General features: G+C 47.5%; 1 protein-coding gene across 2 annotated transcripts in view; it reads right to left on the bottom strand.

The window, feature by feature from the left end:
- Positions 1-223: 223 nt before the first annotated feature.
- The window catches only part of MARK3 (microtubule affinity regulating kinase 3), a 596,913-nt gene continuing 574,531 nt past the window's right edge, over positions 224-22,605 (bottom strand). The window contains exon 17 of one of the 2 annotated variants that reach the window (XM_078660239.1): positions 224-769. In XM_078660239.1, coding sequence (XP_078516365.1) covers positions 424-769 — 346 coding nt within the window. In that variant the 3' untranslated portion in view covers positions 224-423. The remainder of the gene's footprint in view (positions 770-22,605) is intronic. The other variant, XM_078660240.1, reaches the window with a different exon arrangement.

Raw genomic sequence — 22,605 nt, 5'->3', positions numbered from 1 at the left:
AAACACACACACGCGCGCGCACACAACTGAACCATACATAGATAGGCATAAGGAGTGCTTAAGTGCATTAATTAGTTTCATTCTATTTTCAAAGAGACCAACCAAAACAAATTATAGCTCATTTACATGATAGGCAACTTTAATGCTGTAGTGCACTTGTGTATATATATATATATATATGTATGAATATTTATATATATATATATATATATATATATATATATATATATATATATATAAAAAGGTCCAAACTCGACATCCTAGCGCAGCAGCTCATTTCCATTCCAATATTGAAGTACTGTATATCTTGATTTAGAAGATGCAGGAGTTATTGCCTAAATATTACACTATACATTTCGAAGAGTGTTCTGAAGAACACACTTTGAAAAAATGCTGCAAATTTACAGCGCAATTGTTTTTTTGCTACAGCTTTAACTCATTGGCGATTTTCGAAGCAATGTTTTTAAAAGCTATGGATGTTCCTGATATTCGTTTAAAACGAACTCCATTAAGTGACAGTCTTGGCAGTTTGCACACCTCCATCTCCCACTGGACAAGATTTTCGGCATGCCCATCGCCATTGACACAGAACAGCAAGAAACGTTCTCGTTGTTCATAGTCACAATTATTGACATCCAGGACTTTTCGAATCTCCTTCATCATGTCATTTGGATCCATAGAACTCGTGGTTTTCATACTCCACGTAAATCGTAATGAGCGGGGCTTCATATCCTTAGTTTCATCTTTCTGCTCTCCAGATATATTGCGACTGAAACAAATAAGAAGTTTTTTTAAGTATGATTATTTATTAGTCTTGTTTAAGTAACATTTAATGATTTTTTTTTTTACAACATCTACTAAACAAAGTCTGCACAACCTTTTCAGCAGAGTGCATGAACTCCAGAGTCCTTTGCAGGTCCAGCATACTAGAGGTATTAGGAAGCACTCAGACTGATGCAGTATGTTCCCAAGTACAAACAAGTAGCAACTGGACAATAGAACGCATGTTTGTTCACATTCCCAAAAGACTCACTGAAAAGTGAACAGTAACTGGTTTAGGAGTAACAAACAAACAAGTTACTTACCTTCGGTAACGCTTTTTCTGTAGCTCTCCACGTAGACGAGGACGACGTCACAATAGCATGGCTCCGCTCGCAGCTCCGCTGATGTCACCGGAGCCATAAGAGAGCCTCGTCGGCGTGATGACGTCAGTTCCGCCCTTTTTTTCCGTGCCTTCAAGGCACACGGTCGGACCAACACAAATATATACAATATACACAGAACACAGTATTTAAAATAACACACACAGTGTGAAATCAATACAGTAAAACAAAAAGAATAATACACTTCCTTTGAAAGAAACAGATAGAAAATATCACCATTGCAGGGGTGGACAACGGGGAAGTGGGTGGGTCAGTGAGGAATCCACAGGCAGATACTGTATCCACCAGAAAAAGCGTTACTGAAGCTAAGTAACTTGTTCTTCTGATGGATACAACTGCCAGTGGATTCCTCAGCTTGTGAACAGAGTCCCACAGCAGCCCCCACTCCCGGAGGAGGGTGTCCACCCTTCTATACCAAAAAGTCCTGTAGGACAGAATGTGCAAAGTGACCATCCCTCCTCACCTCAGAATCTAAGCAGTAATGCTTTGCGAAAGTGTGGATGGAAGCCCAAGTTGCCGCTCTACAAATGTCCTCCACAGGAACACACCTAGATACGGCAAATGTATAAGACTTTGCTCTAGTAGAGTGAGCTCTTGTACCCTCTGGAGGATCCTTACCAGCCAAAGAGTAACAGATCTTGATGCACAAGAGCTGGTCATCCACAGGAAAGTCTTTAGTCCTATCGAGGTAAAAACTCACCGCCCTTTTAGGGTCCAAGCGGTGAAGCCGCTCCTCCTCCTTGGACGGGTGAGGGGCAGGATAAAAAGGTAGGAAGGCAAATAGACTGCCGCGGATGGAAGGGAGTTACCACCTTAGGCAGAAAAGCAGCTCTGGTCCTGAGTACCATTCTTTCAGCATGAATGGTCAAGAACGGGGATTTCGAACTCGGAGCTTGAAGCTCACTTACCCTCCTTGCCGAGGTAATGGCAACTAGAAATACTGCTTTAAAAGACAATAGTCTCAAGGGACACTTGTGCAAGGGTTCAAAAGGAGAAGCCATCAAGTAGGTTAAGACAAGATTTAAGTCCCATTGAGACACAATAAAGGGAGTGGGCGGAAATGTGTTGGTAAGGCCCTTAATGAACCGTAAAACTATGGGTGATTTAAACAAGGACGGCTGATCCGGCAAGCAAAGGAACGCCGACAAAGTCGATAAACAAGCCTTCACAGTAGCCACAGCAAAGCCTTGCTGAGCTAGAGAGAGCAAACTGAAGGATGTTAGATAAACAAGCCCTCAAAGGAACAATAGACTTCTCTCCACACCATTTGACTAATTTGGACCACCTGTAGGAATAGATAGACTTGGTGGAGTGTCGCCTGACCGATAAAATAACGTCCACCACGTCAGGCGGGAGAGCGAATGAGGTCAGGTTGCCCCGTTCAGTCTCCAAGCATGAAGGTGCAAGCTCTGGAGGTGGGGTTGTAGAACCTGCCCCTGCGAGAGGGGGTCTGCCCTGAGAGGGAGAAGGAGCGGAGGGTACGACGAGAGGTGAAAAAGGTATGTATACCACACCCTTCTTGGCCAATCGAGGGTGATCAATATGACTTGGGCCCGGTCTTGCCGAATCTTCCTCAGAAGTGGAGAAATCAAGGATATGGGAGGAAACGTGTAAAGGAGTTGTGAGCTCCAAGTCAACTGAAACTCGTCCCCAAAGCTCCCTGCATCAGATACCGGAGACTGCAGAATGAGGGGCAATGAACATTCTCGTGAGTGGCAAACAGGTCCACCCGAGGAGTTTCCCACGTCTGGAAGACATAACGAACCACCTCCAGATGGAGCCTCCACTCGTGGTCTGCAGAGAACTGCTGACAGACCGTCTGCACGTACATTCAGAACCCCGGCCAGATGATTTGCCATCAGACAAATCTGATGGTCCTGAACCCAGGACCAGAGTCGCAGAGCCTCTCTGCAGAGATGATGCGACCCTACACCTCCCTGCTTGTTGACATACCACATCGCGGTAGTGTTGACCGTCAGGACCTGGACTGACGGACCGCGAAGGGAGTGGAGGAAGGCCTTGAGCGCCAAACGAATTGCCCGCAACTCTAGAAGGTTGATATGAAGCAACCTTTCCTCTGGAGACCAAAGACCCTTGATCTCCAGATCCCCCAGATGAGCACCCCACCCTAGAGTGGATGCATCAGTTATCACTATGGCCACCGATGGAGGAAGATGGAAGGGCTTTACTTGAGACAGATTGCCTTCCAAGCTCCACCAAGACAGATCCGCTGCAGTGTCTCTGGAGATCTTGATCGACTCCCTGAGATCCCCTTTGTGCTGATACCACTATCTGCAGAGGCACCACTGGAGTGCCCTCAGGTGCCAACGTGCATGATTCACCAACAGAATGCAGGAAGCAAACAGACAGAGCAGACGAAGGACCTTCAGAACTGGAACAACCGCTCCATTGTAAAACAAAGGAATCATTTCCTGTATGTCGAGACTCCTTTGAGGAGGTGGGAATGCTCGACACACAGTAGTGTCCAGTACCGCCCCTATGAACAGGTTGCGCTGAGAGGGCACCAGGTGAGATTTGGACATGTTTATCGAGAAACCTAATTTGTACAACAGCTGGGTTGTCACCTGCAGATGATGAAGCACTTTCTCTGGTGACTCCGCCTTGAGCAGCCAATCGTTCATATAGGGGAAAACTGGAATCCCCGACCTCCTGAGATGGGCTGCCTCCACTGCCATCACCTTGGTGAAGACTCGAGGTGCAGTAGTAAGTCCAAACGGAAGAACCGCAAACTGATAATGTTGCGACCCTACCGTAAAACGGGGATACTTCCTGTGCAACTTCAGGATTGGAATATGAAAATACGCATCCGGCAAGTCGATGGACACCATCCAGTCCTCCTGTTGCAGCGCTTGAAGAACCTGCGCAAGGGTGAGCATCTTGAACTTCTCCTGCTTTAGAGAAAGGTTCAAGATCCAGGATTGGACGTAGCCTGTCATCCTTCTTGGGTATCAGGAAATACGGGGAGTAGCATCCCTGACCCATTTCCCGCACTGGAACCACCTCTATCGCACCTTTTTTCTACAATGTTAGGACTTCCTCCTGCAGGAGAAGAAGATGGTCCTCCGAGCATGCTCCTTGGCAAGGAGGGTCATTTGGAGGAGATTCCCGAAAGGGAAGAGCCTACCCATTTTCCACAAGATTGAGAACCCAAAGGTCCGCAGTGACCGATTCCCAATCTTGTAGAAAATGGGTAAGCCGACCACCCAGAGGACCCACATGATCCAGAATGGTGGATCTAGGGCTGCTTTGCAGTGGCAAGAGGGGTGGGAGGTAGAGGAGGAGGAGGAGAAGGAGGTTGAGGAGGAGGGCTGACTACCTTGAGGACGTCCTCTGTTCTTGCCTCGATACGATTTATACAGAGTATTTTGCTGTTGCTGCTGCTGAGACTGCTTGTAGGTCCGAAAGGACGACCTTCTAAAACCTCTGTATCTTCTATAACCGGAACCTCTAGGCTGCGTCTGCAGGCCCAGAGATTTAGCAGTGGCTTTGCAGTCTTTGAACCTCTCTAAGGCTGCATCTGCTTTTTTACCCAACAGCCCAGAACCATCGAAAGGACGATCAAGAAGAGTCGCCTGCACATACGGAGTGAACTCCGATGACTTGAGCCAAGCGCCTCTCCTCGTGGCAACCGAAGATCCCATAATCCTAGCAACAGAGTCAGCAGTGTCCAGACTACTCTGTATAACCTGGTGTGCAGCTGCCTGAGTGTCCGCCTAGACTTCGCTAAAATTATGTCTGTCTTCTTCAGACAATTTAGGAGAAAGCTGTTTTGCAGAGTCCATGAGAGCATGTATATAACATCCCAAAAGACAGGAGGCATTTGTGGACTTCAAGGCCATGCTTGCTGAAGAAAAGACCTTTTTAGCCGATTGGTCAAGCCTCTTAGAATCTCTGGCCCCAGGGACTTGAGGAAAAGCCCAAGATGATTTCTTAGAACAAGCAGCTTGAACCACAAGGCTCTCGGGAGATGGATGCGATGTAAGGAAGTCCGGGTCTCTTGGAGCCGCCCTGTACCTCCTAGCGACATATTTTGAAACTGCTGGAGCTGAAAAGGGCTTACGCCAAACTTCCAGAACTGGCTCAGCGATAGCATCATTAAAAGGCAATAACGACTGTCACAGTGGAGGGAGAATGTAGAACCTCAGTCAAAATATTAGACTTGAACTCAGCTGTTGGAAGCTGTGGATATAAAAGCTCCGCCGCCTTCCTAATAACTGTGTGGTAAGGAGCTAAATCCTTAGAAGGAACATCTGAAGATGGAGAAAGCTTCTACTCTGGGGACATATCTAGGCCACTCGCCTCCTTCAATGCCTCAAAAAAGTCTTCTGACCCCTCCAGCTCACCTTCCTCCATTTCCTTCTCTGCCCGATAACGCTGCTCTTCCAAAATTCTCGGAGCCTCTCGCCTCGACTTCATTCTCGGAACCGGCGTCGGCGGTGCCAGACACGACTCCGACAGATACGGAGCCGGCGTAGAACACGGATCCAGAGGCGCAGCCTGAGTCGTGCGAGGTCAGGAAATGCCAAAATAGAGCCGAGGTTAAAGGCCATAAGACCCATGGGACCCGAAGGCGCTCCAGAGGGGTACATAGCTCTTGCAAATACTCCATACACTGCATTTAAGTAATGTGATGGATCTTGCCCCGGGCCAGGGAAAGGCGGGTAAGCCCCCGATACAGACTCAGGTTGAGGCATTACTGGACTCGGGCCAACCGGCGCAGACAGTGAAGCCACTGGAGTCAAAGACTCATCAGGTACTGGAGCCTCTTCCACCGGTGCCAGAGGCGAAGTCGAACGAGCAAGAGAACCCTGATTGCAGCCTGGAGGGGATGGATAAGCAAAGTCCTCAGGATGTCGAGGAGCTGGCGAAGTTGACATCGGAGACGCGTCCTGGCTTGAATGGCGTCGAGAGCCGTGCCTCTTCTACTTCGAAGTATGTCCCGACGTCGACTTAGACTTGGGCCTTGATCTTCTTTGACCTCTCTTCTCCTTTCTCATCTTCGCCATGAAGAGTTTAGCTTCTCTCTCCTTGAGGGCTTTAGGGTTCATCTTGCGACAACAAGAGCAATCCTCGACATCATGGTCCGACAACAGCCACCAGACACAGTCCTCGTGAGGGTCCGTGATGGACATATGTCCCCCACATTCCCTACAGGGCTTGAAACCACACTTCCTTGAAGATATCCTCGAGAAAAGGAAACCAGGTAAGCAAGCCGAAACACAATGTAACAACAACACACGGAGAGTCCCAGAAAAACTGTTAGCGTCGACGGCGCTGAAAAAAGGGAACGGACGTCATCACGCCGATGAGGCTCCCTTATGGCTCCGGTGACGTATGCGGAGTCGCGAGCGGAGCCATGCTATTGTGACGTTGTCCTCGTCGGCGTAGAGAGCTACGAAAACATTTCCGAATGCTGCTGGCGCAGGGTATATTCACAAGGTGAGGAATCCACTGGCAGATGTATCCACTAGAAATATGTTATACATATAAAAGGTGCTAAATGTCCTGGTAGAGTGTTAACTGGGGAGAAGCAAAGAAGGGACAGAGCTGGAAAATGCATGCACTGGGATGCTTAACCCACACAAAAAAACAAGCAAACGCAACGCCAATAGGTCTTGCCTTAATAATGTGAATGCTAAGCCATCAGCTTTGCCAAAGTTTGTTTGTAAAGCATTGCGTTAAAAAAAAAACTAGAGGAAAAGCAAAAAACCTATGTATCTCAAAACTGCAGACTGAATTAATAGTTTCGATCTTTATAAATGGCAATGTTTAATTTATGAAAACTTTTCACTCCGGAAACTAAAAATGGAACTGAAAAATAAGAAGAGCCAGAATGTAAAGGGAAACAAGAGAAGTGTTACACCTGGCTTCTCCAATGGGTAGCTCACAATCTTCTGGTAGCTCTCCACATACCTGTAAGTAGATCTACTGTGACCAGCCTAGCCTACTAAATGAACAGCCAGCTTTTGCTTGTCTGAAATAATATATGTATACCACAATTGAAAATTGTGTATTGAAGACAAGAATGTGCATATTTTCAGAACTCATAAGTGGATGTCTAGAGAAAAATGGTTAGATTACCAAAACAGATTTAAAGCTTAGTAATAGCATAACCTTGGTGCCATGGCGATTCAAGCTATAACCTGTGTAAAAGTATTCCAAACTGATAGCCTTTTTTTTTTTATTTACATTACTGCTGGCTACCCTGCCTGAGGCACCGAGATGATTATGGCTAGTAATTTTGAATGGTGTGGCTACTAATGTAATATTTTCTGATATAGGCACAATAATATTAGTGGCTCTGGAAGATTTTCGTGGATCATAACAGAAAAGGTTAGAGGTCCCTGTGTTACGCGAAGCACAACTTCTACCATGGATACTAGCTGAGTGGTGCAGCAGATAGCTCCTCTCGCAGGGCCATTAAAGCCTTTGCGGGGCAAAGCGTGTGCTTTGTGAAATGCAGGAGATAGAAAATGCACCCTTGAAGTCTTACTTCCAGCCATACCCCAGACAGAATCTCTCTGTTCCTGTGCTTTTACAGTCAAGCGGGTAGAGGAGGTGTGCAACACCTCGTGGGGCTAGTATTTGTGGAGTGAAGTAGCACACGAGAAAAAAGCTATCAAACGCATGCACTCTTTCATAGAGTGCTGAATGAAAAAGAGGTATTACCTTAAATGTGAGCAGTATTAACCCCTTACGCGCTAGCCAAATTATTGCGCTGTGCGGGCGAAATAGAGAGTGGGCGGATTTCGGACGACCCCCGGCAGTCGTTAGCACACGCCCACAGTGACACGTGACAGACGGGGGCTGCCCTGAGCACTGAAGGGGTTAAATATTTCAACATTCAAATGCCCATGGGAATCCACTAGCTTTAGCAAACAATTACCATTGGTATAAAACATCCAAACTCTAGCCAATCAGAGCATAGACCATAGAGTCTCCTTCCCCTGCAGGACCACCATGCCTCAGATTTCGAGCACGAGTGCCACAAGATAAAAGAGAGGTATGGAAGGTGAACCTGAAAAGGGGAGGCGGGAGGGTCGCATGTTAATCTATAAAAGAGATCAATACTGGAGAACTACGGTGTACAGGTAAGTAACTTGCTTTTTCTCCAGTAATGTATCTTTTATAGATTCAAATGCTTGAATCAAAATAGCAAGCAGTACCAAAGGTTCAGAGTTGGCGAGTAAGGTGAACCATCCCACCATGCGAGCCAGAAACCAAAATATGAAAAATAATCATAAAGAACATATAACATGAGCTCATAACAATGTATAGTGCATCATTTTACCCTCTCCTGATACTTGCATTATTTCTGCTACAGCGCTTAGATGCCTCAGGGTAGTAATGCGCTTTATAAGCTCAACATTAACATATACGTATACATGTATGCCTATACACAAACTTAAATCAGTAAGAATTCAAAAAACATTAATGACATAATATAAAATAGTACACTTATCCAGAAGAAAAAGACACAAAGAAGATCATACCTTAAGCGAATAGGCGTTACAGAGCAGCCTGACCAACCACTACATCTGCCTTCTGCCAGGCATCCAGGCAGTAATGCTTTGTGAAGGTACTGACGTTCATCAATGTCGATGCCCTGCAGATATCAGGCAAGGACACTCCAGCGAATAGGGCAGAGGAAGCTGCCACCATGCGTGTTGAATGCGCTGCGACCTTAGAAACCAGAGGGTGACTAGCCCTCTAATAACAGAAGAGACTAGTTGATGACACCCAGCAAGCGATAGACGCCCGCGTCAAAGCCTGACCCTTCCTAGGGGCAGAGAAGGCAATGAGGAGCTGGGTAGATTTTCAGAAAGGCTGAGTCCTTTGCAAGTAGAACTAAAAACATTGTTTAGTGTCCAAATAATGGAGTGCTCTCTTAGCAGATGAAGCTGAAAAGGATGGAAAAACCACTGGCTCGTTTATATGAAATGCAGAAGGTACCTTGGGAATAAAAGATGGATTAGTACGAAGAATCACTATCTGGAAAGAATTGCAGGTAAGGCTCCATTGTTGTGAAGGCCTGGATTGCAAAAATGCGTTGATGTGATGGCCAACAAGAAGGCCACCTTCCAGGAAAGGTACTTCAAGTTGCACTGGTGAATTGGCTCAACCTGTGACTTCATAAGTTGCGACAGGACAGTATTTAATTGCCAAAGCACTGGAGAAGGTCTTACTGGAGGGTAGACCCAGAGAAGTCCTTTCATGAACTTAGTCTGTTAGACCACAAAGATGAGCAACCTGAACGTTGTCTGTATCTGGAGATTGCTGCTAAGTGCACTTTGATGGACGCATGTGCCAGACTAGCTTTGGGGAGAGACAAGAGATACGGCAAAACGGCCTCTGGTGGCGAGGAGAGAGGATCGGAAGAGTGCGCTGCACACCATATTCCGAATCTTTTCCACTTGGCTGAGTAGCATTTGATTGTAGAAGGAGCTCGGGCTTTGACATTCCTCAGAAATTGCTAGTTTTCAGAATTCTGTGTGATGAGGAGCCAAGCTGACAAGTTTAGTGTGCGGATTTGAGGATGAACCATTTGTCCTTGGTTCATGGAGAGACGATTTTCTTTTTGCTGGAACAGGATTGGAGAAGACCCTGATAGGAGATACAGCTCTTTGAACCAGTACTGTCGTACCCACGTCGGAGCGATCAGAATGAGATGTCAAGGTTCTTGTTTGATCTTTTGCAGAATCTTTGGAATGAGAGGAAATTGAGGGAATGCATAGGCAAACGTTCCCTCCCATGAGAAGTGGAACGCATTTCCTATAGACAAAACACACAAGATGATGGACGGAATGTTGCACAATGGCAAAACATTCACCCCCAGTCACAGATTTGGGTTTAATCCATTGGTATTTTGCTCACCAAGCCACCCCAGTTCAGACATGGCCATATGGAAATCAGGCTTGGCAGTTCGGGCTGGACTGTTCCCATGAGGCACAGGGTCAAGACTGATTTGCATATGGTAATGTCTGAACTGGGGTGGCTTGGTGAGCAAAATAACGATGGATTAAACCCAGATCTGTGACTGGGGTGAAAGTATTGCCATTGTGCAACATTCCGCCCATCATCTTGTGTGTTTTGCTGTTCACCCTGTGGGAAGGGTATGCCCAGACGTGGGTTCCGTGCTCACTAAGCCACTGGAGTCAAGCCATCCTGGCTGAAGACGGCTGATAGCCAGAAACCGGTCCTAGGATGCTGGATTCCAGTCCAGGGAAGACATGGCTTGGCAGTTCGAGCTGGACTGTTCCCATGAGGCACAGGGTCAAGACTGATTTGCATATGGTCATGTCTGAACTGGGGTGGCTTGGTGAGCAAAATAACGATGGATTAAACCCAGATCTGTGACTGGGGTGAAAGTATTGCCATTGTGCAACATTCCGCCCATCATCTTGTGTGTTTTGCATTTCCTATAGAGCCTGGCTGTGGAAATCTGCTGGCATTACATCTGCATTTTTTGTTGAGTGAAGTAGCGAACAGATCTAGGGTTGGAAACCTCCATCAGCGAAAGACCCTTTGCAGCTGTTAGTCGTTTAGCTCCCACTCGTGACACTGCTTCATGTCCCTGCTGAGAGAATCGGCCCAATCATTTTGGACTCCTGGCACATGTTGGACCTGATTTGAGATGCTGTGGGCTATCAGCCATTCCTAGATCTGCTGAGCTAGGATTGAGATGGCCTGAGATCTTGTCCCACTTTGCTTCCACAGATAGAACATGGTGGTGTTGTCAGTGCGAATCAGCATTCATGACTTCCTGATTCTTTGCAGGAATGCTTGGAGGCCCGGAAAAACTGCTGTCAGGTCCAAGAGGTTTAAGTGTCACTGCTTCCTGAGCCGACCACCTTTTGTGGATCTGTAGTTCTTGCATGTGGGCACCACCCATCCACGGAAGCGTCTGAAGTCATAATCGACTTAGGAAAGAAAGACCTTGAGAGAGATTGTCTAAATGTCCACCAAGACACGGCTGAAACCATCAACGGAGTGATTGAAACGATGTCCTCGAATGAGACTCGAGATTGAGTCCATGGAGCATCGAGGTGCTCCTGAAGAGATCTTATCCTTAGGCGACAGTGCGGAATCAGCAGGATACAGGATGACTTCATTCCCAGCATTGATTTGTATGTCCTACTGAAACACTTTTTTGTGGAGAGAGTCCGCACTGTCTTCTGGAGTCGTAAGGTTATTTCCTTTGTGGGGAAAGCTTTCGAAAGTGTGGTGTCCAGAGTTGCTCCTAGAAATACTATCGACCTGGAGGTGGCCAGAGAGGACTGTTCCTGGTTGATTCTGAGCCCCAGGGAACGAAATAACCGAACACAGGTTTTGTTGATCTTCTGGTGGCCTGGAGCAAAGGGGCCTTGACTAACCAGTTGTCCAGATAAGGCAATACCTGGTGATCGGCTTGCCGTAGAAAGGCTGCTACTGGAGCCAAGCACCTGGTGAAGACTCTTGGAGCCAACTTTAACCCGAAGGGCAGCACTCTGAATTGAAAATGGCACCCTGCTACCTCTAACCTGAAATAACCTGAAAAAACGACATTGTTTTGGGTGAATGGTAATGTGAAAATACGCGTCCAGAAGATCCAGAGAGGACATAAAGTCCCCTGCATTCATGGTAAGCAGAATTTCCTGGAGCGACAACATTCTGAAGAGTTGACTTTTGATGAACTTGTTCAATGACCTGAGATCCATTATCTGCCTCCGTTTTCCTGTCTTTTTCTTTATCAAGAAGAAGTGAGAATAGAAACCCAGATTGCGCTGATCGAATGGCACTTCCTCGATTGCCCACTTGGTGAGAAGCACTTGGATTTCCCTCTTGAGGACCTGGAGAGGACAATGGGAAGTTCTTCGCAGAGGCAAATTTGGGGGTTGTTGAACAAATTCCAGGGTGTGACTGTGGTGGAATATGTCTAACATCCATTGATTGAAGAATTTGGAGCAAACGGGGTCGAATTGAAGTGGGACTATGGAAGCAGGGGCCTGCGGATCCTCATGGTCTCTTATTATAGTTGTGAGCCCTTGGCCTTGATGGCGGGCGTCGATGTCTCGCTGCTCTAGGGTAGGTTAGTGTTGAGGTCTGCCAAAAGGGCTGTGAAACGTACTGAGCACAAAACTCTTGCTGATACTATGGCTGGAAACGCTGCTGAAGCTGAGCCGGTGAGAGAGATACTGACCTCTTCCTCGGCCCTGGAAGGAAGCAAACCTTTTTTGCTGCAGATTAGTTTAAGACTTAGCCATCTCAGTATCCGATTTTATTGACTGCAGTGCTTCATCCACATGCTTACCAAAGACACAATTCGCCATCGAATGGCATGTTTAATACCTTGGCCTGGACCTTTGGACGGAACGTTGTAGCTTTCAGCCACCCCTGCCGCCTCAATACCACAGCTCCAGCCATATGCTTATGGCGGTCAATGAAATGTCCAGAGCCACATCAATCATTTAGGAGGAGGCGCTCTCTCTCCTTCCGACAGTACCTCTTTAGCTTCTTTCTTCTTATCCTCAGGATGGAACTACAGCAAGGCTTAGATGTCGGACCACATCTGGCGGTCATACCTTCAAAGGATAGGCATGGCATTGGAGGCCCTGATGGCAGTGGCCGCCAAAGCGGAGAACCTTTAATGATGTTGTCCAACAGGCGCCCTTCCTTGTCAGGTGGTGCCACCCACGGAGATCAAGGGTTATTTTATCTCCTTGGAGCCGACTGCATAATCGAATCAAAGAACAAAAGGGGATAGGTCCATAGACTTTTTTTAGATTTACCAATGCACAAACATTTCTTACAATTTCTTGTAGGTTGTCCTGCCTGGCCACGTTTAGAAATATTTGGTTTGAAATCCTTTACGCCCCAATGCCCTGCTCTACTTTCAACCAAGTTTGGTATGTAGCATTTCTTTTTCTCAGCCCATTGCTGTAAAAGAAGTTTGGCTTGAGAGTGATGAGTAAAATAATTTCTTTGCATCTTGCAGATACAAAGAATAAAACAGCCCTGATGAGAGATCAGCGACATAGTGCCTGATCTCGAAACGCGTCGGCACTTTCATAGGGTGGAATAAAATGTCATCTCGACGATACTAGGACTGGCTGGTCCAGTATTGATTAGTTTAAGAGCCATTTATTTGCTTACAATTCCCCCTAGGATTGGTTTTTCCTATTTTTCTAATTTTTTGATTGTAATGTTTGTTCTAATGTTGTTTGTGATGTATTCCTAGTTTTTTGTAATGTTTGATGCAAGAGATTTCCTTTTTGTACTGTGTAAAGAAGAAAACAAGTTACTTACCTGTAACTTTGGTTCCCCAGTATTGGTAACTTTCATAGATTCCCATGCTTTGTATCATTCCCCGTCGTCGGAATGGGAGCCTCGGTAGTATAAAAAAAAACATAGAAACAAAAGAGAAACTAGGCCTAGGCCTCATCTCATTTTGTATCCTATCAACCTCTTTTTGTAAAAAAGAGACCAAACTTTTGCCAGGACCAATCAGAGCAGCCTCACCCTCTAGAACCTTCCTGAGAGAGCTCAGAGCCTCAGATTTTCGTAGCCGTTGTGCAAACCGCCACTAACTCTGTAAAAAGACTGAGCTTTCCAAGGGGAGGCGGGCGGGCGCATGGGAATCTATGAAAGTTACCAATACTGGGGAACCAAAGTTACAGGTAAGTAACTTGTTTTCTTGCCCCAGTATTGGAACTTTCATAGATTCCCATGCTTTGTATCAGAATAGCTAGCAGTACAGCACCATGAACACATTTTGTAAATATATGGCATCACATAACCATAGAAAAAAATACATAAAGTACAGTAAAAACAAACAAAATGTGCTCACCAGGATGGAGGGATCGTAGGGAAAGCTCACCTCTCAATGAAACAGATTCCGCAGGACTGCCTGACCAACAGCCGCATCATCTCGTCCTGCAGACTCCAGGCAGTAGTGTTTCGTGAAGGTATGAGTACTGCTCCACGTTGCTGCCCTGCAGATGTCCTTAATGGCAACTCCCGAAAAGAGAGCCACAGACGAAGCCACCGACCTCGTGGAATGTGCACGGACTCTGCCGTCCAGCGGCTTGCCCGCTTCCTGATGACAGAATTGAATCGCACTGGAGATCCAGCGGGAAATGCCACTCTTTGTCAAAGGCAACCCCTTACGAGGTGCACTGTAGGACACAAACATCTGAGTAGACTTCCGAAAGGGACGTGTGCGCTCCAAGTAAAACTTTAAGCATCGTTGAACGTCCAAAGAATGGAGCGTACACTCCGCAGGTGTAGAAGGATGCGGAAAGAAGGTTTTCAGAATCACCGGTTCATTCAAGTGGAACTCAGATGGCACTTTCGGGATGAATTTGGGATTAGTCCGAAGAACCAGACCTTGTCTTGTAAATTGCAGTAATGGATGCACTATGGAGAGTGCCTGAAGCTCACTCACTCTTCTAGCTGATGTTAGAGCCAAGAGGAGTGCTAGTTTCCAGGAGAGGAACTTTAAGTCTGCCTTGTGAACCGGCTCAAACGGAGCTTTCATGAGCTGAGCCAAAACAAGGTTGAGCTGCCACACTGGTGGAGGAGGACGAACTGGAGGATACATCCGGAATAGGCCCTTCAAGAATTGTTTAACCACCCTAGAGGACCATAAGGAAGGACCTGCCGAACTGCGTCGAAACCTGGATATGGCCGCTAGATGCACCTTTACTGAGGAATGTGCCAAACCAGACTGAGCCAGAGATAGTAAATATGGCAACAATTGATGAGGTTGGGACGTGTAAGGATGGAGACCTTGACCTTGACACCACATGCAGAATCTCCTCCACTTTGCTGTATAATTCTTATTGGTACTTGGTGCTCGGGCCTGAGCCAAAACCTCTCTGCATTCTCGAGAAAGTGTTAGATGACTGAACTCTCTGTGTTCAGGAGCCATGCTGTCAAGTGAAGCGACTTCGGATCCGGGTGGTAAACCTGCCCCCGACTCCTGGACAACAGTGCCGGAATGGGTTGTAGGCGAATTGGAGGAGCTTGGGAGAGCCTCAGAAGCTCGGTGTACCAGAATTGTCTGGGCCACGCTGGAGCAATTAGAATCATTTTGCAGGGCTCTGCCTTCAGTTTCCTGAGAACTCGAGGAATGAGTGGAATTGGAGGAAAAGCGTAAAAGAATGCGCTGTACCAATCCATCGAAAGAGCGTTCCCCAGGGACCCCTGATGGTGAACCCAGCTTGCATAAAACTGGCATTTGGCGTTCTCCGGGGAGGCAAAGAGGTCGATGGATGGAGTTCCCCAAATCGAGAACACCCTGTCCAGAATAGTCTGATTCAACTCCCACTCGTGATCCACTCTTGCCTGTCGACTCAAAGCATCCGCCCTGACGTTGAGTGTTCCTGCCAGGTGTTCGGCTCTCAGAGTAATGTTGTGCAGAATGGCAAAATCCCAGATGTGTTGAGCCTCTGAGGACAGAGTCTGCGATTTGGTCCCTCCTTGTTTGTTTACATAGTGCATGGCTGTCGTATTGTCCGTCCGGACCAATACTGTATGGTTGCGAACTCTCGGAAGGAAAGCCTGCAACGCCAATCGAATGGCTGTCAGCTCCAGGAAATTGATATGGCACTGGCGCTGTTCCGGAGTCCAGTGGCCACTGACTTGAAGCTCTCTGAGCACTGCACCCCAGCCTTCCAACGAGGCGTCTGTGGTCATGATCATGGGTGAAGGTGAACTCCTGAAAGTTAGACCCTGGGCAATATTGACCTTTGTCAGCCACCATTCGCTTGCCTTTGTCATTGCTGATGTAACTACCACCATGTCGTTGAACGACCCCTCTGCCTGGCGCCATTGCTTGTCCAGTTCTTCCTGCAGAGGACGCATCCGCAGCCTGCAATGCGGAACCAATGGTATGCAGGATGACATCGATCCGAGAAAGGATTTGTACTGGCGGACCGAAAGGCATTTCTTGTGGCATAGTTGTCGAGCTGAAACCATCAGCTTCTGTTGACGTTCCTCTGAGGGACGAGCTGTACATTCTGTGGTGTCCAAAATAGCCCCCAGGAATCTGGCGGTCCTGGAGGGCAGTAGAACTGATTTACGTTCGTTCAGCTGAAGGCCCAGGCGACGGAACAAATGGACGCAAGTTGACACTGCGTGAGAAGTTTCCCTGAAGGATGGTGCCTTTACGAGCCAGTCGTCTAGGTAAGGGAAAACTTCCACAGATTGTGTTCGAAGAAACGCTGCTACTGGTGCTAGAACCTTGGTGAACACTCTTGGTGCTGACCGAAGGCCGAACGGTAGTACCTTGAACTGGAAATGGCTCTTTCTCACCGTGAAGCGTAGGTATTGTCTGTGAGCTGGGTGGATTGGAATATGGAAATATGCATCTTCTAAATCCAGCGACGCTAGGAAGTCGCCTGGATTCAAGAGAGGAAGAATTTCCTGGAGAGTGACCATCCTGAAAGAGAGTTTGAGGAGATAGGTGTTGAGCTCCCGAAGGTCTAAAATGGGACGCCAAGTCTTTCGTTTTTCGCACAAGAAAAAACCTTGAATAGAAACCCCTGCCCCTCTGGGAGAGAGGAACCGGTTCTATTGCTCCCTTGAGGAACAATTGATGGGCTTCGAGATGGAGTAAACCCAGCTGACCTGTGCGGATGGCGCCCGGAGCTCTCGTTGGAGGGAGGTCTTGGAATTCCAACGTATGGCCACTCTCTATTATCTTGAGGACCCACTGGTCCGATGTGATCGACCTCCAGCTGTTCAGACAAAGGGATATCCTGCCCCCCACTGATGTGACTGGGAGGGGAGGAACAGTAGGTAGAGCCGGGAGGCCGCTATTGCCGCTTGGTGTTGTCCCGGCCTTGACGGTTCTGACGGCCTCTTGGCTGATGGCGAGAGAAAGACGCTGATTGTCCTTGTCGTTGATTAGAGTACTGGGGTTTAAACAACTGTGAAGGTTGTGATGAATACCTCTGCTGGTTTCCTCTGTACGATGCAAATCCCCTGCCTCGTGCGCCCCTAAAGGGGACTTTACGGTAGGTTAGGGACCCCAAGGACTTTGCTGTATACGTGTCCTTCTTGATATTCTGAAGGGCATCGTCGACATGTTTGCCAAACAACATTTCCCCATCAAACGGGAGATCCAGGATCTTATTCTGGACTTCCTGGCGGAACCAGGTGGCTCTTAACCAGCCCTGGCGTCGAAGGACTGCTGAGCCTGCTAAGGCTCGAAACGCCGTGGAAGCAATGTCCATTGCACAGTCGATGACTTCCGCAGAAGACTTTTCCCCTTCAATCAGCACCTTCTTGGCCTCCTCCTTCGAGGGTTCTGGTAACAGTTCCACGAAGGGTTCCATGTCGCACCACATCTGGCGGTCGTAACGGCCTAGGATGGCAAGAGCATTTGCCGCTCTAACAAGTAAGCTGGCCATGGTTGAAAATCGCTTTCCGACATTATCAAGACGTCGACCGTCTTTATCCGGAGGCGTGGTTAAAGGAGTGGACGGATTCTTAGACTTACTTTGGGCTGCCTGAGAGATTACGGAATCCGGTTTTGGCTGACCAAGAAGGCAAGCTGGACTGCCTTCCGGAGCTTTGTACTTCTTTTCCAGTCTGGGGAGGACTGGAATTACCGTGGCCGGATTCTGCATGATCTTCATACCTTCCTCCCAAACATGCTCAATGATCGGAATAGATTTGACAGATCTCCTGTATTGCTCTTTAAAGTCATATAGGAAACATTCCGATTCCTCTCTCGTAACCGGCAATCCAAATCTCTTTGCTGCCCTTTCCATCAGATGATGAAAACCCCCTATATCCACTGGAGGGGAGATGGATGTGTCGCGACCAGCAGCATTCGGGTCTTGCGGGTCATTGTCCCCCTGATCCGGGTCAGGGTCCTGCAAAGGATCAATCAAGGGATCCACTGGGACAACCTCCTCATCCGAAGAGGTATCCTGATGGACATCGGGAAATGGTTCGGGATCTGGTGTGGGAACCCGGGCCAACGGTGTCACTGGCGGTGGTGGGGAGGGTACCACCGGAACACTAGTAGCCGGCTGCACTTGCGGCTGTACTGGAAGTGGAAAAACCGTAGCCTGTCCAGAAGGGTCTGACGGAAACCTTTTACGATAATCCTGAAGCATGTCCTGAAGATCCGAAATGAGAGAGGAGGGCATGGCTACCATGCCTTGTCCCAAACTCGGCGGACGTCGATCTTCCACAACATAAGGATGTAGTTGTTGGCTACCTGTCTGGTCGAAATACTCCTCCGTGTCCGTCTCCTGTAACTTTACGTTCAAGTCAGAGGGACTATAGGCAGGTCCATAATTGTCATCCTCCTGAATCTCATCCTCCTCAGACTCATCATCTAAAAGCATAGTCGGTAGATGTGAAGAGACTCGTCGCGGAGACGTCCTCTCCGGCGTGATTTTCATTCTCTGAACTGGAAAATGCATTTTTTGGCCAGTCGACGGTCTCGTCGACGACACCGTCGTCGTCGGAGCATCCGTCAATGGAATCGTCGACGGTACCACAGTCTTCGTCGACACAATCTTCGTCGTCGATGGGACCACCGTCGACGGTCTCGTCGACAAACTCGTCGTCATTATCATCGTCGTCGACGTGGAAGCTGTCGTCGACGTAGTCTTCGTCGTCGTTGCGGCCGTCGACAGCGGCCTGCTTGTCGTCGTCGACGTGGAAGCCATCATCGTCGACGAGCTCGGCACTTTGAACGTCGACGAAGCCGTCGTCGTGGACACCGCTACCGTCGACGAGCCCGTCGACGGAGCCACAGAAACAGCGGGAACTTTAGCCAAAGTCACAGTCGTCGACGTACCTGGTGTTTTCGTCGTCGACGGACGCTGTTTTTTGTCCGGTCCAGATCCTGAAGTGCCAGTAGAATGTTTGTCACTGGACTTGACCTTCTTGGACGGAGGAGAAAGGAGCACAACCTCCTTTTTGTCCTTTAAGGCTGTTACCACTGCCGTAGCCTGTCCCTGCCTCTCCTTTACACTTCCGTGAGGAGATTGAAGGGGACCAGCCCTCTCAGACCTGTCAGAAATCTTGTGAGGGGCTTGAAGAGGGGGCTCAGATGTTGAAGTACCAGGGGGAGACCTACCCCTCTTCTTTGATCTTTGCGAGGAAGCAACAGACGCGGAATCCTCCTCATCCGAAGAGAGCACCTCCTTGCGTGTCTTCATCTTCTGAAGCCAGGTCAGAAGCCGGCCTTCTCTGTCCCGAAGAGTCTTGGTCGAAAAAGTCCTGCAGATCTTGCAGTCTGTGGCCTTGTGGTCAGGATATAAGCAATAAATGCAATTATCATGCTTATCCTCCACAAAAGGACGTTTTTTGCCACAAGAGGCACAGGACCTGAATAAGGCCTTCTTCTCCTTGTCAGACATGACGATTTGAAGCAGAAACTTGAAGAAATAAGTAGAAAAACAGTGAAAACTGAGCAGAGCTCAGTGGAGACTCCCTAGCACAACGTGCGGTAGAAAAATCTGAGGCTCTGAGCTCTCTCAGGAAGGTTCTAGAGGGTGAGGCTGCTCTGATTGGTCCTGGCAAAAGTTTGGTCTCTTTTTTACAAAAAGAGGTTGATAGGATACAAAATGAGATGAGGCCTAGGCCTAGTTTCTCTTTTGTTTCTATGGTTTTTTTTTATACTACCGAGGCTCCCATTCCGACGACGGGGAATGATACAAAGCATGGGAATCTATGAAAGTTCCAATACTGGGGCAATTTGTTTTTCATGTATGTACAAAGTATATATAGGTGTGTAAATATTTAATGTATTGTTGTTTTCTGTCATATAGCTTGTCATAACTTGTAAAAGATAAAAAACATTGACACTAAGTAGGATGTCGAGGGTGATCACAATAAATTGATCTTTTCCCTCTTAATAAGCTTGTGGAGATTTTGTGGTTCGGGCAATTTGTGTTATATATTGCATAATCGAATCAGGCACGCAGGAGTGTCCTCAGGTGTACTGTACTTTTTGCTTCATTTTGGCACCACTGTAGGGTACAGAAGATGGCATCTTCATCAACCTCAGGCCCTCTTGCCATAAGAAGTCTACAGTAGTAATGGATCAAGAGGAGCGCTGCATTGTGGGCCTCAAAATCGTATAGAAAGCACTGTTTGGCAGGCATAGGAAGGTCAACGCGCCTAGAAGTGTGTTCCAGCAAATTGTGGAACCCGCCGATATCAGCAGGTGGAGAGTCAGCTATAGGCAGAGTAGGAGAAGTTGGAGTACATGCCACATAGTCGTCCCACTCATCATGGACATCCTGGTCCAACTGCAGTTCCCTTCCTCTAGTTGCGGTCGTCGTAATCCTGTATTTGGGCAGCAATTTGCACAGGTGGCGGAACAGTTTTGCTCTTCTGCAACGGGTGTAGCCAGCCGTACAGGAGCAGAAACCACCGGAACGGGAGGCAGCTGTGGAGCAGAACTCGCTTCAGGGAATCTTTTATAATAATTGTTCAGCATTAACCGAAGATCAGTTACCATTGACACAGAGATATTTATGGAGGTTTCATGAGCTTGTTCTTCATACGGGGAGTGCTCTTGAAATGCGACCAATCGCTGAGAACCTGGATGCCCCATATCCAGGAAAGAATATCCCCCCTCCAAATAAGTAGACGGATCATCCATTGTGTCTTCTTCCTGTGAATCCTGGCACTTAACCCAGAGTTGAGAAGGGCAGTATGGCCGAACATAAGGGCCATCATCTTCAGAGTGCCCTAAAATCCAGAAGACGAGTAGGTGACAATGGAGATATCTTTGAAAAGTCCAGCAGAAGGGAAGGCACCGGCTTCAGAAGCAGACTGACTTTTCCCCTCGTTGACGGGGCAGTCGACGGCACAACCAACTGCAGCAGTTGAAGTCATCGAAGGCGACCAAACCTGCTGAGCCATTGATGGAGAAGTCCTTGCCGACGGAAATGGTCTGACCTCAGCTGACGATGTTGACAACACCACTGCCACCACCGTCGGCTTGACCGTCGGCGTAGTAGCAGTCAGTTACAGTGGAAATAAGGCTGTAGATGGAGATTTCTTCATCGACGGGACCGTTTTCTGTCAGCAGGAGAATCTAGGGAAGGAGGATGCGGCGTCGACAGAGGAGCAGAACCAGACCTCTGGTGAGGAGCAGAACGAGACTGATTTTCTTGGTTCCTTTCTCTTCTATCCTCTCTTTACTCTGGGATCTTGATTTTTTAGGATCCTTTAATGCTGAGGAAGACCCTTCTTCCTTTCTCTTCCTGGAGGAGGAATGTGGTTTCTCCTCAGCCTCGGAGTCCGAGTCTTTTGCAGCTTTCTTCAATGGCATCCAGAGAAGCAGCCTACCCTCGCAGTCTTTTGAGAGTTTTTGATTAAAAGGTATGACAGTACTTGCATTCTCTGGGCTTGTGGCCCGGATAGAAACAGTAAAGACACTCTATATGTGGGTCCTCAGAATATAGTCTCGACTTTCCACAAGGCTTACAGGGCCTCAACAACCCTTTATTAGACTCTGACATTATGAAGGAAAATAGGTAATCACACTCCTGGCCTGTACCTCAGAAGAAATATGAAGTGAAGAGACGAACAGCTAGCTGGAAGTTCAAAAGGGCAACAGTAGGAGCACTGTGACTGAGCAGAGCTCAGAGAGACTCCCCCAACACACGAAAAGCGGTAAGAAATCTGAGGTATGGTGGGCCTGCAGTGGAAGGAGACTCTATGGTCTACGCTCTAATTGGCTAGAGATTGGATGTTTTATAACAATGGTAACAGGTTGCTAAAGCTAGTGGATTCCTATGGGCATTTGAATGTTGAAGTTTTTAATACTGCTATTTTGCTGTTACCGTGGGACTCCCATGACGACGGGGAAGATTTAAGCATGGGAATCTATAAAAAATATAATACTGAAGAATAAAAGGGGACAGGCTAAGAAGTGCAAAGCCGATCAAGCAAGGATTTAAAGCACTTCTGATGGAAAACCAACATTCCTGTAGTCCACTTCACTTACAAAAAAGAAAGTTCACTAAATCCTTGAAAGGACACTCAATCTTTTACAGAAGGGGCTCAAAGACCCTTTCTGTACAACCAAAAATACGTTCACTTTTCCAATGACTGCACATGCAAGGTAGGTGATCGATATATTTCGGTGGTCACCATATTTTGGTGGGTGTGGCCCAACTCAAATGTTACAATTCACATGCTAATGTATAAGCTCCATATACTTATATGTATAGGTGAAAAATGACCTGCACATTTAGAGAGCTGTCACTATATAGTGAACCTCCGCTGGCTCAACAGCCCTATGTGAAGTGCAGACCCATTAATTTCTCAACAGGTGTGGTCACATGCAAATACTGATAGGGTGGTAGGCCCACACATGGCATCAGAGTTTGGGCTGGTGGTACCAACTTCCTAGCCCTTTGGGGCAGGGTATATAGGCTCCAGGAAGGTGGGTGCAGTC

This window comes from Lissotriton helveticus, chromosome 9 (assembly GCF_964261635.1).
Source record: "Lissotriton helveticus chromosome 9, aLisHel1.1, whole genome shotgun sequence".
In the NCBI taxonomy this organism is placed as follows: domain Eukaryota; kingdom Metazoa; phylum Chordata; class Amphibia; order Caudata; family Salamandridae; genus Lissotriton; species Lissotriton helveticus.
The sequence above is the reverse complement of the archived record's forward strand: the minus strand, read 5'-3'. Positions and strand labels throughout refer to the sequence as shown.